The sequence below is a fragment of the Megalopta genalis genome, chromosome 15 (genome assembly GCF_051020955.1).
Source record: "Megalopta genalis isolate 19385.01 chromosome 15, iyMegGena1_principal, whole genome shotgun sequence".
Lineage (NCBI taxonomy): Eukaryota > Metazoa > Arthropoda > Insecta > Hymenoptera > Halictidae > Megalopta > Megalopta genalis.
This window is the reverse complement of record NC_135027.1, coordinates 7,282,689-7,297,391: the sequence shown is the minus strand read 5'-3', so window position 1 is coordinate 7,297,391 and position 14,703 is coordinate 7,282,689. Positions and strand designations below refer to the sequence as shown.

General features: G+C 31.6%; 4 protein-coding genes and 1 long non-coding RNA gene across 12 annotated transcripts; 2 read left to right on the top strand and 3 right to left on the bottom strand.

Moving 5' to 3' along the window:
- The first annotated feature begins 1,713 nt into the window (after positions 1 to 1,713).
- Positions 1,714 to 9,707, top strand: LOC117219718 (hippocampus abundant transcript 1 protein). Of its 5 annotated transcripts, none has more exons than XM_033469074.2 (8): positions 1,714 to 2,012; positions 4,952 to 5,175; positions 5,380 to 5,781; positions 5,857 to 6,078; positions 6,289 to 6,572; positions 6,646 to 6,946; positions 7,048 to 7,183; positions 7,439 to 9,707. In XM_033469074.2, the coding sequence occupies exons 2-8, from the start codon at positions 5,041 to 5,043 to the stop codon at positions 7,543 to 7,545; spliced, it is 1,587 nt and encodes a 528-aa protein (XP_033324965.1). In that variant the 5' UTR covers positions 1,714 to 2,012; positions 4,952 to 5,040; the 3' UTR covers positions 7,546 to 9,707. The 5 variants fall into 5 exon arrangements, with proteins under 5 accessions (XP_033324965.1, XP_033324962.1, XP_033324964.1 ...); XM_033469071.2 differs by having other exon boundaries at positions 1,715 to 2,012; positions 7,048 to 7,204; XM_033469072.2 differs by lacking the exon at positions 1,714 to 2,012 and adding an exon at positions 3,719 to 4,869 and having other exon boundaries at positions 7,048 to 7,204.
- LOC143260603 (uncharacterized) lies at positions 2,008 to 3,699 on the bottom strand. Its single transcript, XR_013034893.1, has 2 exons — positions 3,040 to 3,699; positions 2,008 to 2,877 (listed from the first exon to the last, which is right to left on the bottom strand). It is a non-coding gene; the product is annotated as an uncharacterized LOC143260603 (long non-coding RNA).
- Positions 9,708 to 9,724: 17 nt separating the features above from the next.
- TBC1d7 (TBC1 domain family member 7) lies at positions 9,725 to 11,310 on the bottom strand. 3 transcript variants are annotated; one of them, XM_076526602.1, is made up of 5 exons: positions 11,127 to 11,310; positions 10,690 to 11,039; positions 10,326 to 10,625; positions 9,994 to 10,123; positions 9,725 to 9,906 (listed from the first exon to the last, which is right to left on the bottom strand). In XM_076526602.1, the coding sequence occupies exons 1-5, from the start codon at positions 11,166 to 11,168 to the stop codon at positions 9,811 to 9,813; spliced, it is 918 nt and encodes a 305-aa protein (XP_076382717.1). In that variant the 5' UTR covers positions 11,169 to 11,310; the 3' UTR covers positions 9,725 to 9,810. The 3 variants fall into 3 exon arrangements, with proteins under 3 accessions (XP_076382717.1, XP_033324969.1, XP_033324970.1); XM_033469078.2 differs by having other exon boundaries at positions 10,326 to 10,619; XM_033469079.2 differs by having other exon boundaries at positions 10,326 to 10,610.
- A 73-nt stretch (positions 11,311 to 11,383) lies between these two features.
- Positions 11,384 to 12,545, bottom strand: Csl4 (exosome component 1 Csl4). Of its 2 annotated transcripts, none has more exons than XM_033469080.2 (5): positions 12,333 to 12,545; positions 12,141 to 12,277; positions 11,812 to 12,060; positions 11,663 to 11,744; positions 11,384 to 11,574 (listed from the first exon to the last, which is right to left on the bottom strand). In XM_033469080.2, the coding sequence occupies exons 1-5, from the start codon at positions 12,367 to 12,369 to the stop codon at positions 11,462 to 11,464; spliced, it is 618 nt and encodes a 205-aa protein (XP_033324971.1). In that variant the 5' UTR covers positions 12,370 to 12,545; the 3' UTR covers positions 11,384 to 11,461. The 2 variants fall into 2 exon arrangements, with proteins under 2 accessions (XP_033324971.1, XP_033324972.1); XM_033469081.2 differs by having other exon boundaries at positions 12,141 to 12,256; positions 12,333 to 12,541.
- Positions 12,546 to 12,918: 373 nt separating this feature from the next.
- Positions 12,919 to 14,614, top strand: Ublcp1 (Ubiquitin-like domain-containing C-terminal domain phosphatase 1). Its single transcript, XM_033469076.2, has 2 exons — positions 12,919 to 13,201; positions 13,394 to 14,614. The coding sequence occupies exons 1-2, from the start codon at positions 13,042 to 13,044 to the stop codon at positions 14,218 to 14,220; spliced, it is 987 nt and encodes a 328-aa protein (XP_033324967.1). The 5' UTR covers positions 12,919 to 13,041; the 3' UTR covers positions 14,221 to 14,614.
- The last annotated feature ends 89 nt before the right edge of the window (positions 14,615 to 14,703 follow it).

The window sequence follows — 14,703 nt, the reverse complement described above, 5'->3', positions numbered from 1 at the left end:
CATATTCTGTGACTGTATATAATAAACATACCTATGAACGCATGCGCACTAAAATTTGATTTTCAAAATGCACGTCCCTGAAAACTTTTCTGAGAAAAGTATGTCTCTGATGTATTCTGTGGTGAAGCAATAAATTCATGCAGCATACACACGAAACATGTTATCAAACAAGGTCGTTCGCAGTTCATTGAAAACCATTCCTTATGCATTGTATGCAGTTTTATTTCTTGACAATGCTTATCGGCCAATCCCTTTTCCTTTGACCACGGCTCGGAACGCCCGATGTGTTGCGTTCCGACGCTACCTTAGACCATATACATATATATACTTATAGGCACGGCTCCAGATTATTTTCATGAAGCAAAGATGAAATCCTATACGTAATGTCAAAGTGAACAAGGTGTGCTAGTAGATACACAATCTGCAATTTCGAAAGATTGACACACCGATGTTCCAAATGTGTTAAACTATTTTAATGTTCGACATTAATGAATATGCGAAATTTTCAAGAAGCAAATTCAATTGATTAAACATGAAATATGCATATTTTGAGAATTATAATTTTGCAGAAAGTATTTAAAATTTAATTAAGATGTTAATATTGATTATTTTAATTAATGAATAATATGATTTGATTCTACATTATTAGCATATATATGCTCAATATTTCAACCATTGATCAGTGATAAGGAATTATCATCTTTTATTCCGCGTGACGTCAGATTGAATCTATGCGTCACCGTACTCTTGGATTTTCTATACGTACTATAAACGTGCTCTATAATCTCGCTCCGTTAGCAAGGATAGGAGTAGAAATTGCTTTCCTCTGATTAATTGATGATTCAATGCTAAAGATAAGATTCACTGCAGATTAGATGTGCAGTAAAATGATGGGGATGCTTGCAGAAGCAAAGGGAGGTAGAAAAATCATGCAAAATCTGAGGTACCCTGTATGTATATACAGGGTGTTCCAAAATTATGGTATTTCCGGGAAATGTGGGGTTCCTGAGGTCATTTGAAGTAACTTTTTACTTTACAAAAATGTTCTCCGAGGCATCATTAACGAGTTATTAATAAAAAACACTGACCAATGAGAAGCGAGCTCGGCTGGCGCGAGATGACTATATATACTATATATACTATATGTAGTGTATAATATATATAACTATCGATATCGTTTCTGTTATTTTAAAATTGGAATTACATATTGGACGGTCAAGATTACCATTTTCCTGCCATCCATGATCCATTGTTCAGTTTGTACTTAATTGAAAAAACACCGTGCAGCTATAGTACTTCTGTACCCGTGGTCAAATCATTTTTCATGAACTCATACAAAGCAGCGCAATACTCATGAGGCTGTTTGGTGTAAAGATAAAGACTAAGATTACAATAAATAATTTGAGATCAACAGCCTTAATTTCATAATGTTCATTGTATTGTACAGATACAATTTTTGATTTGTTTCTTTGATTTTATAGTCTGATATTTCCACTGCAAGTAGGCGGTTCTATTTGTTTTTTATTTCTTTTTGCATTATCTTCTTGATATGTGATTGATTTTTATCATGCATTAATTTAACAGATAAATATGTATGTACTAAGGCTAAGGGTAAAATCAAAATGTTTCACTGAATGAACGCTTAGCGGCGCTTGCTTCGTATACAAATTTCATAATCGTTATATTTTCCCCTCTATATTCTTAGTATAATATATTGCACTTACCTGATAGTCTGTAGTAGTCTGCGGACATGGTTAACTGTGGATTGTTGCATTATGTAGATACAAACTCAAGAACAATTTGAAGCTGGATTTGCTTTTTAGTGTTCGCGTGAGGGGTATCACACAAAAATGACTCACACCGTGTCATCGAATTTTTAGGAATTAATGAAACTGAAAAAGCGGAAGAGTCTGTGCGCGCAGTGCGTGAATATGCCCGCCAAGGTCTCAAAGAAGGTCGTGGGCATGATCGTACGAAGCCGAAAATTCATTATTAAGGATGGGGTCATTACGGTATTGAACAATTCAGTTTAATATCTCTTAGATTTTTAAGTTACACTTTGATCCTTTTTCTCTCTATACATACATATATTTTCTCTGAGTTTCGCGTTGAAAGTAAGTACGAATTTTTCGTTCGAAGCATGACATTTGTGGTGATACAATATTCTGCGTTTATCTTCTGTAAAGTAGTGCATAAAATAGAAAATAACAACAATATTTCGCGTTAGATGCTATTTGACTGTTTTATCGTGCAGGACTGGCGAGACTCTGTGTGAGTTTTAGCGTGATTACATTGTAATTACATAGCATTGACACATGGCTGACTGAATCTTTGTTCATTTTCATGTATGTCTGTTAACGACATTCATTTTCATGTAGAGAATTGTTGTAAAATGTAATTCACACATTACGTAGAGAATACTTGAGATTCTGAATGGTATATTGCCAAATTAAATGTTTCTGTTTTAAGTATGAGTTTTCTGTGAATCTTGAAAGTTAGTACAGAAAGCACAGATTGTAACATATGGCAATGAGATAATAATTCTGTTAATGTCTATATACAATGTGCATCAGACATCTTCGACTTCTATATATTCCTTATATTTTACAAACATTATAGTATAACATGCCACCAGCTTCTTTGTTTTACTTTTATCTGTAACGTGGTAAGACAAGAGGTAGTTCTGGACAAATAGGTGGCAGTCTATGGAATACCTTGTGTCTTGTTTAAGATAACATTTAGCGAAGTTATCTTATGTGTAAAGACCTATGATATAATATTTCCATAGACTACGTCATTCTATCTTTTTTAATTTCCTTTAGCTTTATGAATCATTACCACATTTTAATCATTGGCTGTTATCTATATTGCTGCTTTCTGTAACAAAAATGAACACTCTTGTACAACAATTATAAGAATATATATTTAGTTCTTTATCTTCGTTATTGTTTCTTTTGATTATGGATTCTTCAAATTAAAAACACACAAAGTAGATACATAAATATTAAATTTACAATATTATATAAAAAGTATACATACTTTGGGAAAACAATATGGTAAGCTCTGTATATATCATAATTAACTATATCAAACATAAAATATACTTTTGAAAGATTTATGTACATATTAATTACACAAATTAAAAATATTATTACGATTATTATAAGATTATTATTTGAATATTAGAAAACATTAATTTATGGAAAACGTGTAATTGAATACTATAATCATGATTACGATTTATCTTGTGAAACCATAAGTTATTTATATTAATAAACTTGACGTTCATTTCGTTCTATCGAGGCATATATCTTTTTTGTTATTATAACGATATATTGAGTTATTTCTTTTCTTTTTCTTAAAATTATATATGTACAGGTTCTACAAGCGATATCGTTCTTGCACATATCGATCAAATTCCAACAATGAACAGTTGACAAGTAGTAATATTATTTTAAGATATAGCGCGGACAATGAAAGATATATTAACTTAAAATATTTCGAAGTGGAATAATTTTTTATCAATCATACTTTTTAAAATTTAATGATAGTGTATCATAACTTGCGGATATATTTTTAGGTTAGATTCAACGTGATGTTACGACGAAAAGACTATAGTGTGTATCGCGAAAAGTAGGGAGGTATCGCTAATAGGGTTGCAATGCAGTGGTTCGAGATTTCCTCAAAAATTTTGAATAGTTACATAAAAAAAGATTTAAGTGACGATTATCAGATCGCAAAAAGCGTCAGTGATATACATATTTTTCAAAATCACAAGGAAGAAGTGTTGACAATAAGTTATGACATCGAAAAACATTGAAATTGGGAAGGTGTACTCCGTTCGATGTATCAGTTTATATCTGTTACCGATCATACCATTCTTTTGACACACGCTCAATGCAATATTTTGTTGAACAAATTTTCATAGAAATTTTAAAGTTACACTATTTTCCACTGGTTTCTCCGATATTTATACATAACTGTGCGACATTCAATTAAATGATATATTTTTTCAAAATACGTTTAACAAATTTTTCATTGGTCGAATTATTGATAATCATTACCGAAAAAAATGGTTGAAACAAAAATGCTGAAGTGGCACTATGTAAAGAAAAAGAATTCTCGGAATTGTTCAAAGCTTTAAACACAATGTAGTACTTTTGCAAAAACTACAGTATGTAATAAGACCTTTGAAACAATACACAAATTTGTATACATGTTGAGGAAAAAAATATATATGTATGTATATATATATGTGTATATATATTTATGATGATCGAGCCTGGATGTTTTCTTTGATAGAAATGAGATTCTGTGATTTTATATTTTTAAAAGACGTATTTGAGAAAGAAGCAATGGTGAAGACTAGTTTTTCAAATGAATCAAGAATTTGAAAGATACCTAAAAGTAATTATGAAGGAGAAAGTTTATATAATTAATAGAAAAAAGAAAAGTGAACAATGCTATTAAATTTACTTAATCAACCAATGTAATTTTGTTTAAAATATTCTAATGCACAATATTTTATTATATATTTTTAAACTGATTGTTTTCAACTTTTGTTAACAATGCAACTAATGATAATGAGAACATAGTCTTACAAAGATACAAAAGAAGCTTGTCGCAATTACTGATTCAATTATTTTATACATGTGTACAATTAAGAATAATATAATCTACATGAGATATAAGAAAACTATGTACTATAACTTATTAGATGAAATGATATATGAAATACTATAAGAACATGTATAGAAGCAAACATAGAAGCTGAGTACACAACAAAAATATTTAACAAAATCAACAAAATGCAGAGATACTGGAATAGAGCTTTCAATTGGAATTAATATATAAATTTATATAATTAAAGTAATAATAATCTTTAATTAATGGAGATTAGATTGAACGACTAAAAACTGATATGGTGCTAAGTGAAGGTTATTCGTTACAGTATTATATGGATCTGAACAACTGATAAAAGAAAAAATTGATAGAATGATAAGTATGGAAAGATATATATAGTAGCAATTCTTAGGGGTCATGCCCCCTGGGGCAAAAGGTGGAGCAGAGGGCCTGGGCCCCTCTTGTTCTGAAATTCACAACAGCCAAGAACATGCTATTGCTAAACTCACACCTCCTCTTACATTTGCTCAGCAATGCTACAGGCATCTTAAGGTCAGCTGTCACGATTTGCAAAGTGCTTGTAGATTTGATGAAATTTAAGAAATATTATTCTTCCGTTTTTTCGTACGATATTATATTTTTATTGTTCCACACTTGCTGGGTACAACACATAGATATCATGGCTGCTTATGAATTGTGTATTAATTGATTGTTAAAAGAAACAAGTGTGATGTGATCCATTATTTTTTTTTTCAGAGTTCTGGTATCGGAGAGGCAAGCGTGTACCATGCTCTGGTTGTAATATTTTTGGAATTTTTTGCATGGGGTTTATTAACCATGCCTGTTATCTCTGTATTGAATATCACATTTCCAAATCATACGTTCCTGATGAATGGCTTAATAATGGGCATTAAAGGGATCTTGTCATTTCTTTCTGCACCATTGATTGGTGCTCTGTCTGATGTTTGGGGACGAAAGTTCTTTCTACTTATCACAGTAGCCTTTACATGTGCGCCGATTCCTCTAATGAGCATTAACACATGGTGGTTCTTTGCTATGATCTCCATCAGCGGTGTCTTTGCTTGCACATTCTCAGTGGTGTTTGCATATGTTGCCGATGTAACAGAAGAACATCAAAGATCTGCTGCATATGGTATGGTAGGTATCATAATGTCAAAGATATGAAAACATAATTCATATTAGATATTTCGTTTCATAAGTATATTTTATTAGGTATCTGCAACTTTCGCTGCAAGTATGGTAATAAGTCCAGCATTAGGAGATTATATCATGAAAGAGTATGGTGAAAATCTTGTGGTTGCATTGGCAACTGCTATCGCAGTGTTGGATGTGTTTTTTATATTAGTGGCTGTACCTGAAAGTTTGCCTGAAAAAGCTCGTCCACCAGCACCTATATCTTGGGAGCAGGCAGATCCTTTTGCCTATCTTGGAAAGGTAAGTGATTCATTATAACATATATAAAGGAAATGTATTTGAAATCAATCCAAATTAGCAAAATCGCGTGTAAAAATAGATACACCTTGACAATCAAGAATTCCTACAAATTCTATTTCAGACATATTTTGCGAATTCGAATCGCATGGAAACGAAATATTTGTCTCAGAACGAATTCAGAATATGTAAATGTCAATTATTATGTTTCAGGTTGGCAAAGATCACACTATCTTAATGTTGTGTATTACTGTGTTCCTGAGCTATCTTCCTGAAGCAGGACAATATAGTTGTATATTTGTCTATTTGACTAAAGTTATGGGGTTTACAGCTTTGATGGTAGCATTTTTTATTGCTGTAGTAGGAATCTTAAGCGTTGGAGCTCAAAGTCTCTTAGGTGTTTTAATAAAGACACTTGGCAGTAAACATACTATAATGTTGGGCCTCTTATTTGAAATGTTACAACTTATGTGGTTCGGCTTTGGTTCACAAACATGGTAGTATTCTCTTATTTGTTTTACATAGATTAAGAAACATTTCAACTTTGTTTACTATCATTTGCATTTCTAGGATGATGTGGGCTGCTGGAGTACTTGCCTCTGTGTCAAGTATCACATATCCTGCAATTTCGGCATTCATATCCATGCATTCGGATGCTGATAAGCAGGGTTTGGTACAAGGCATGGTAACTGGAATGCGTGGATTATGTAATGGTCTTGGCCCTGCAATGTTCGGAGTAATCTTTTATCTGTTTCGCGTTGATCTCAACGATAATTCTCCTCTTCCTGCTAAACCATCCCCTTTAGATGAAAATAATAAAACAGGAACTGCCACACAACATCCTGATATTATACCACAGCTAGTAACCCAGGTACGTTTCGTTATAAATGAAATATTTTCTACATTCATCTTTCATAGAAGTATTTGACTGGCAGCGATATATTGTTGAAACTAAAAAGTCAATATTTTCAGCTTGTACCAGGGCCACCATTTGTGTTTGGTGCATTACTTGTGATATGTGCATTACTGGTAGCTGCATTTATACCCGAATCAAATACAATGCCAACAGGACCGTTACATCATCCATCCACCTCCCGGAGGCCCTCCGGTAAATACGCATATCAGAAATGTACGTTAAAGGTTGTTAGTTATGTTAAGAGTCAGATTTATTTTTGATAATTCGTTTCATTCAAATTAGTTCATCAAAGTAATATTGTTGCTGAATATAAATTAATGTAATCGAAAATCTATACATACATTATGTAACACACACGTACTTAAAATTTTTCCATGTACATATTATGTTGAACATATTCAAAATATGTACACTAAATTATCCTTTTTTCCTTATTCATAATTTAAGGTTTATCTTTGGATGTACACTATGAGGCGGACAAATTGGGAAGCGGCAAAGGAAAAATAGGACCGCTGTCACCTCTAGTCGACAATTGCAACTCTGCTGCTCTATAGCTATTGTCAAAATTGAAATAAGACACTGCAAGAAAGAGGGATATGTATCCTTGCCCAGTGACGAAACTCTATGTTTAGAGAAACAATCGTTACTATCAAGTGCACCAACTTTTCAAAGAGCTGTCTATATTGTATTATACTACGCCTTTAAGTCAATAACTTAAGTTTGATCTTTAGAATTATCGATCCACTTAAATATTTAGGTTCTGAAGAAGTTTTACGAGCAGTGCTTGTTTTATGATATGTAGACCGAGTTGAAAATTGCGTTCAATCTATTTAGATATTTCGTTACATCCAAAAAACCTTCTCTTCTTGTTTATCTTTTTTTTTTAATAAAGATTATAATATAAATTTGTACCAAATCAAGCACTGGACATCTTGATACATTTATCAGTGACTCCTAGTTTATGTAGCTTGCCGATTAGCATATAACGGTGAAACGAATGAAAGTTGTAACCAGTATTTTTACTAGATTTATAACAAATAATTATTGAACTGTTTGTGTCGAATCCTTATCATTACGTCACTCATTTCTGACAGATTCTTTCTTTCTTTTTTTGTAATTTAGGGCAAGAGCACCTGTTACTTTTATCACACATATCACGAGACTCAATCTTTTCCATAATTTTGTGATTTATATCTGAAAAAATAACGAAGTACTATATTTATTTGTGGATGTGTATTTTTGTTTCATTTTTTTCATGCATTCCTTTGATTTAAGCAAACCTTTCGAAAATTAGGGAGAGAGATGAGTGGAATAGATGAGAAAGAGTGAACAGACATTGTAAATGATACTAAGTAGCTGAAGAAATAGAAAATAAGTTTTCAGTTGCATATAATACCTAGTGAGAAGTTAGCCGACGTTTGTAAAATACGTTAACTATTTTTCTTTGCATAAAATATTTATTTTAATAATTAGACGTCAGCAGAATGAATGCAATGGCCTTAACCGGAAAGGAAAAAACAATTTATATAACGAAATACGTACTTTGCCGTATTCGATGGCAGTGATAGATTCCGATCGAGAATGTTGCAAACATTATTAATTGAATGCGTACAGCGTTTCCTTAATGTTAAAAAAAATGTGCATGTTATAAATTGGAGTCATTGATGTTAAGGAAATACAACAATAGTGTAGTGTATTTGTGCATTTCACTTGTATTTTATGAGAGAATTAGTGTTCGCAGAACTATATGTGCATTGCCATAGTATAAAGTCTTTGAATTTAAACAAGATCTGCCAACATTATTTAAAATTGATTTATGATTACAAAGTTTGATCTTACATTGAAATTTCTATACACTGCTAAAATTATTTAACAGGCGATTAAGAATTTTTTCCGAAATGTTTGGATCAAATGCAGCTTTGTTGTTAGTAAGATTTTTTTAGTTATTGCTGCCATTTGTTGAAAGGTATTCAAGAGGCAAAAAAAGGATACTCAGATACCTATTAAAAACCAAAGAGTGAATAGTTGCAAAAATTTATTTTAAAAAAATGTAACACTAGAAAGCAGTAGGGAAACCCATGAAATATCGTGCAATGCGTGAGCAAGAAATAAAATTTTGTATGATCTCACTCTTCTCCAAGAATTTTTCTATTTTCTAAATTAGACAAAAATGTACATAAAATTGCGATACATTATTTCTTTTATAAACATTCAAAAGAAAGTTTAACTAATTTTTGGACAATTTTAAACTATCAGTACTGTTCCATTGCTTGGAATTATGCTGATATTAAGACAAAAAGTGCTATGCATATCGAAATTTAATATTGTTTGTATGTTGTTGTTAAGGTACACCATGGAATGAAATTCCATTCTAATTGCACAAGTTTGAAACACGCAACAGAATTATTTTAATGTTCACAACGAACAATCTATATTAATGTGAACGCGTTACACAATACATTTCTTGGAGAATACAGCCATAAAATATTTGTATATGGTTGCCTGAGTTAAAAATTATTTATTAACTTGCTCTTATACACTGGAGTACATTAACACTGTTGTAATATAACATTGCAAAGAGAGGAAACAAAAGAATCACAATATTAGGAATATAAAGTCCAATTTAAGACTTAACACCTCAATAAATTAAGTAATTGTATATGTAAAATGTATGACGAATGCATTAATAAAAATAATTATTTTTAAGATACAAGAACACATGTTCTACAAATATAAATTTTCACATATTACACGTGGATTTATTTACATATTTACATTTTTTTGAACAAAAATATATATTAATATTACTTTAGCTTTCCTTAAACAGTTTGGGAAATAGTTGTCAATGTCGTACCACTTTGCTGCCAAGATTCAATTGCCTTATTGACAATTACCTCTGAACTCTCTTCTGGTATCTGAAAAAGGACATTAGTGTGTTATTTTATGATGATGTTTCTAATTTTCCATTTTGTCAATGTTCATGCATGCAATTATTTTTGTACATTGCTAATAGTATCCAATATACTATCTATGTTTTCACATCGCAGTAAAAGCCTCCTTAAAGTTGTTAATGTTACTACAGTAACAAAAATTAAAATTCTGTGTGCACCCACAGCTATTTTGTCCCAAATTCTATAACAAATAAAAGAATTAATTTTTAATAACTATACATTCTCAGAACTTCTTGCAGACTTGAGCACATTTTGTTTGGAATAATACAAAAAAACATAACAACTTGAAATAATGAATTATTTTAACTAATTTATTTTTGAAATATATTATTTGAATAATGCCCAAGACTGATCCTTTGTTAAAATATCTTAAATAGACATACTTTACTATAGAACCATCAGATATGGTTCCTGCAAAACATGAACAAAACCAAACATCATATGGTATGTTATGAAGTGCTTCAATCTCAACGAGATGTTTATAAAGTTCTGGATCTTCTTTTTCTAATAAAGTACATGTGCATTCTTGCAACCTATTGACCTCCTTGTGAAATTTTTGCACTTGATCTAGAAGGCCACACAGTATCCAATACGTGTCTACAAGCTTTTCTTCGTTGGAATCGATATCTATAATGTGCCATAAGGTTTCAGCCATTCTACTCATAGCTCTGAAATGACTACATCTATTAATAAACATAATAAAATGAAAGATTATACTTTTGTGATGAAGAACTTTGAAATAAATACCTATGGAGAGGAATTTCTAGCTGAGCACTCATGTCAAGTTTCGCTCTTCTATTGCGTAACAACCACATTGTAAGAAACATTAAATGTGGCTTTGTATAATCATCCAGAATCTTGGTAACTTTTAGAGCTTTTTGTAAATCCTGGAATTCTGCCTTTCTTTGATTCATTATAAACTCATGACTGTCTACATAAACTGGAATTACGTCCAGCAATATTTTCCACAAAAAATTTCTGTATATTGTTGGTACTGTAAATCGCAAACAAAATTGTTTCAATTTCGCTTTATCAAAGGGACGTTCTTTCAGTAATATTTCCAAGGATCTTTTTTCCTCAACACTACGAAACCCCACCTAAATTTTACGATGAAGAAAATTAAAGATCGTAAATTGGTTATATTGTATACAGATTGAAATAATAGGTCATTTGAATATATTTACCTTTTCATAATAGGAAGAACGAAAATTTCGTTCATCAGCCATTTTCTTATTAATTTGTTTTTGAAATGTTTACGTATTTTATACGATATTTTGAAAATTTAGATTCAAACTGAGAAACACTGATGTAATTGCAGCATCATGATGCGCCCTCATGTATTTCTTTTTCGAACCTTGCAGAAATGCTTGTCGATAAGATCGATATTGTAATATCACAGTACTAAAGTTTGCAGGATTGATATTATATTGAAGTAAATCTGTTACAGTGAATATAATTTACTTTATTAATTGTACGTTTTACAGGAAGTGAAAGTAAAAAGTGTAACATTAGTGGTATATTATTGCTCCGTAATAATATGTTCAGGAATTACTTTTGCGACTTTACGATGTTCTTTACGTAATGTTTTAGGACATTGCATTTGTATCCAACTTATAGGTATCATAGCTACACCTGTAAAATAGTTATTGATAGCAAGACAAACATCATTTTTTTCTAATTGCTAGATTATTAATGGCAATGCAATCAGTTAATAACTTACCTTCTTCACTATGTGCTATTACTACTCCTAATTCATTTTCTGCAGTACTTAATTGATAAGTGTGTGCTTCTGTCATTGGTAACTATTAATTGTATAAGGAAATATATAAATCTGTAATGTAAACATGTAAGTACAACAAAGAAGGATACAACTCTGGCAAGAATAATATCTCCAGGTCTAAAACACTTGTACATTTGAATATTATCTTTGTCTATTGCGCGAACATCTTCTTTCCTTAAAATCCCTCTATAAGGTCTTGTTAATACAATATCACCTATGCACTTTATGCTGCACTTACAAAACCTTTGGTTGACAATAGTGACCATTGCAGTTACTATGTCACCAGGTGCAGGAACAATACTTTGTTCTGTTATACCATGGACTTCAATTGTATGCGTCTAAAATATATAATCACATTGTAATAACAGAATTTTGTTATATATCAATAAGAGGTTCGATTTTCACAATATATTCATACATTTTCTTGCGGTACCAATTTAACTACACCTGCAAGTTTAGAATAAATATAACCCTGTTGTTCGTAAGTTCCAGGTCCAGGTATATTAATTTTATCAGAAGCACATAGTCTTTGACCTGTTACAAATAAAACAACACCTATTTTTATTTTTCAATTGAATTTTGTATCCATTAAATGTTTGTATACAATTACCAGGTACACAGACAACGATCTCGCTTTGTTTCTCCATGTTGTTGTTTTAAGACTTAACTTAAGTATTTAATACGAATTTATTTGAGATTTTTTTTTTATTCATAACATTGCTTTGTAAATATTTTTGCAGGTTACCTTAAAATTCAATTTATAGTCTAAAACCATATAATACGTACATACAAGTAGTCCTTACGACAGTAATCGATCCTACTCCTTCACACCACCAGGACGTAGCTTAATGTGTTAACGAGAGTCAATATAAAAATTTTCTTTGCTTTGATTGGCTAGTGCCAATCAGCTAACACTGTGGATTGGATGTGCAGTAAAATGGTGGGGAGGTACGTGCCTACTTAGAAATTAAGAAAAGCGTGCAGGAGTAGGTCTCATTACTGTTTATGTAGCATAGACGAGGTATGTGCACATATTATATACTTATCGTCAATGAACATTGTTTTTAACAGCGTCGGTAAATCAGGACTGTAAACAGAAAATTATATTGCATTAGACGTCTATGTTAATTTCAAGTCTGCGAAACATACGTATGTATGTATATACATATATGTATATAAGCATGCATAGTGCCAGACGCAACGTACGAATGTGATTGTTTGAATTTACTATTCCACTACAGTGAAACATAGTACGTGTACAGGCAATGATTTCGTAGTATATACGCAACGTTTGGTGTCGCGTCATTATTTTCAGAAGAATGGAAGGTGAAGTAAAGATTATTGTTAAATGGAGCGGAAAAGAATATGAGCTTCCGGATATACAACATGATGACACTGTCTTATCTTTAAAAGAGCGTATACATAAGCATACGGGCGTCCTCCCCGAACGTCAAAAGTTGTTGAACCTCAAATTCAAAGGTTATGTTTTGAACTGTCTTCATGTTTGTCTCGACCATCATTTTTCTTGAGAATAACATTAGTATTTTGATGACACCTTATCCCTTTTCTTTAATTTTGAGTGCTTGCTGTGAAGTTAAAAATTTGCATGAAACAGTTTTTTAAACAATTTAAAATTTGATCAAGTATCTATAGAATCTTTCTCTCCACCAGGCAAAGCAGCTCAGGATGCAGATATTATAGGGAAATTGGGCCTGAGGCCAGGCTTCAAGCTTATGCTAATGGGATCCACAGAAGAGGACATTGCAGAAGTAAGTCATGCTCCGAAAGATATGCCAGATGTAGTTAACGATTTAGATATCGAGGAAGAGGAAGTGGAAATTGAGAATGCAGAGATTTATCTTTCCAAAATTCAAAAGAGAATTGAACATTATTCCATCACAGAATTAAATCCACTTAGGGAAGGGAAGAAACTTTTGGTATTGGATATAGACTATACCCTTTTTGATCATAGATCAACTGCAGAAAGTGGAGTAGAGTTGATGAGACCATATCTCCATGAGTTTCTAATGGAAGCTTATGTAGATTATGATATAGTAATTTGGTCAGCAACTAGTATGAGGTGGATCAATGAGAAGATGAAGTTACTTGGAGTCTCGAATCATCCTCATTACAAAATAGCATTTCACCTTGATTCTTTAGCTATGATCTCTGTTCATACACCAAAGTATGGTTTAGTTGGAGTGAAGCCTCTTGGTATTATCTGGGGAAAGTATAAACAGTTCTCTGCAAAAAACACCATAATGTTTGACGACATTAGGAGGAATTTCGTTATGAATCCACAATCAGGATTGAGAATAAAACCTTTCAGGCATGCACACCTTACCAGAAGCAAAGATAGGGAGTTGCTGAAGTTATCAGAGTATTTAAAATTAATAGCTAAAGTCGATGACTTTCAAACTCTCAATCACAGGAAATGGGAGGAATATAAAGCTAAGAAAGCTAAACAAGAAAGAAGAAATGAGACCAACAATGAGTAAAATTATTGAGAATGTTAAGTACTTGTTAAATTTTATGAATCTTCTCACTATTTAAAAACCATTTAGAATCCATCATTAACTACCATAAAGATAATAATGAAAAAAAAACCATTAAATTGTGTATAAAGAGAAGGATAAAAAAGATAAAAGCATATGTAATGCTTAGAAACATATAGAAATTTTAAGTATTCTTCCATTGAACGATGATCTTAATGATGGATAATGATTTTAATTAATCGTTATTTACAGCGCTTCAAGTTTTCATGCTACACTGCGTAAATTCGCATATTTTCACATGCTTCTTTGTATTTATGACGTACTTATGAGTTACATGAAACATGTACAAAATGTGTAATCAAAGATAATCTAAATAAAGCCTTTGTACTATAAACAAGTCTGCCTTATTTGTCTCCAAATCTTTCTTTTTCAATGAATATAATATATAATATAGTCTTTAAATAGGTAATGTTCAAGTAATTTGAA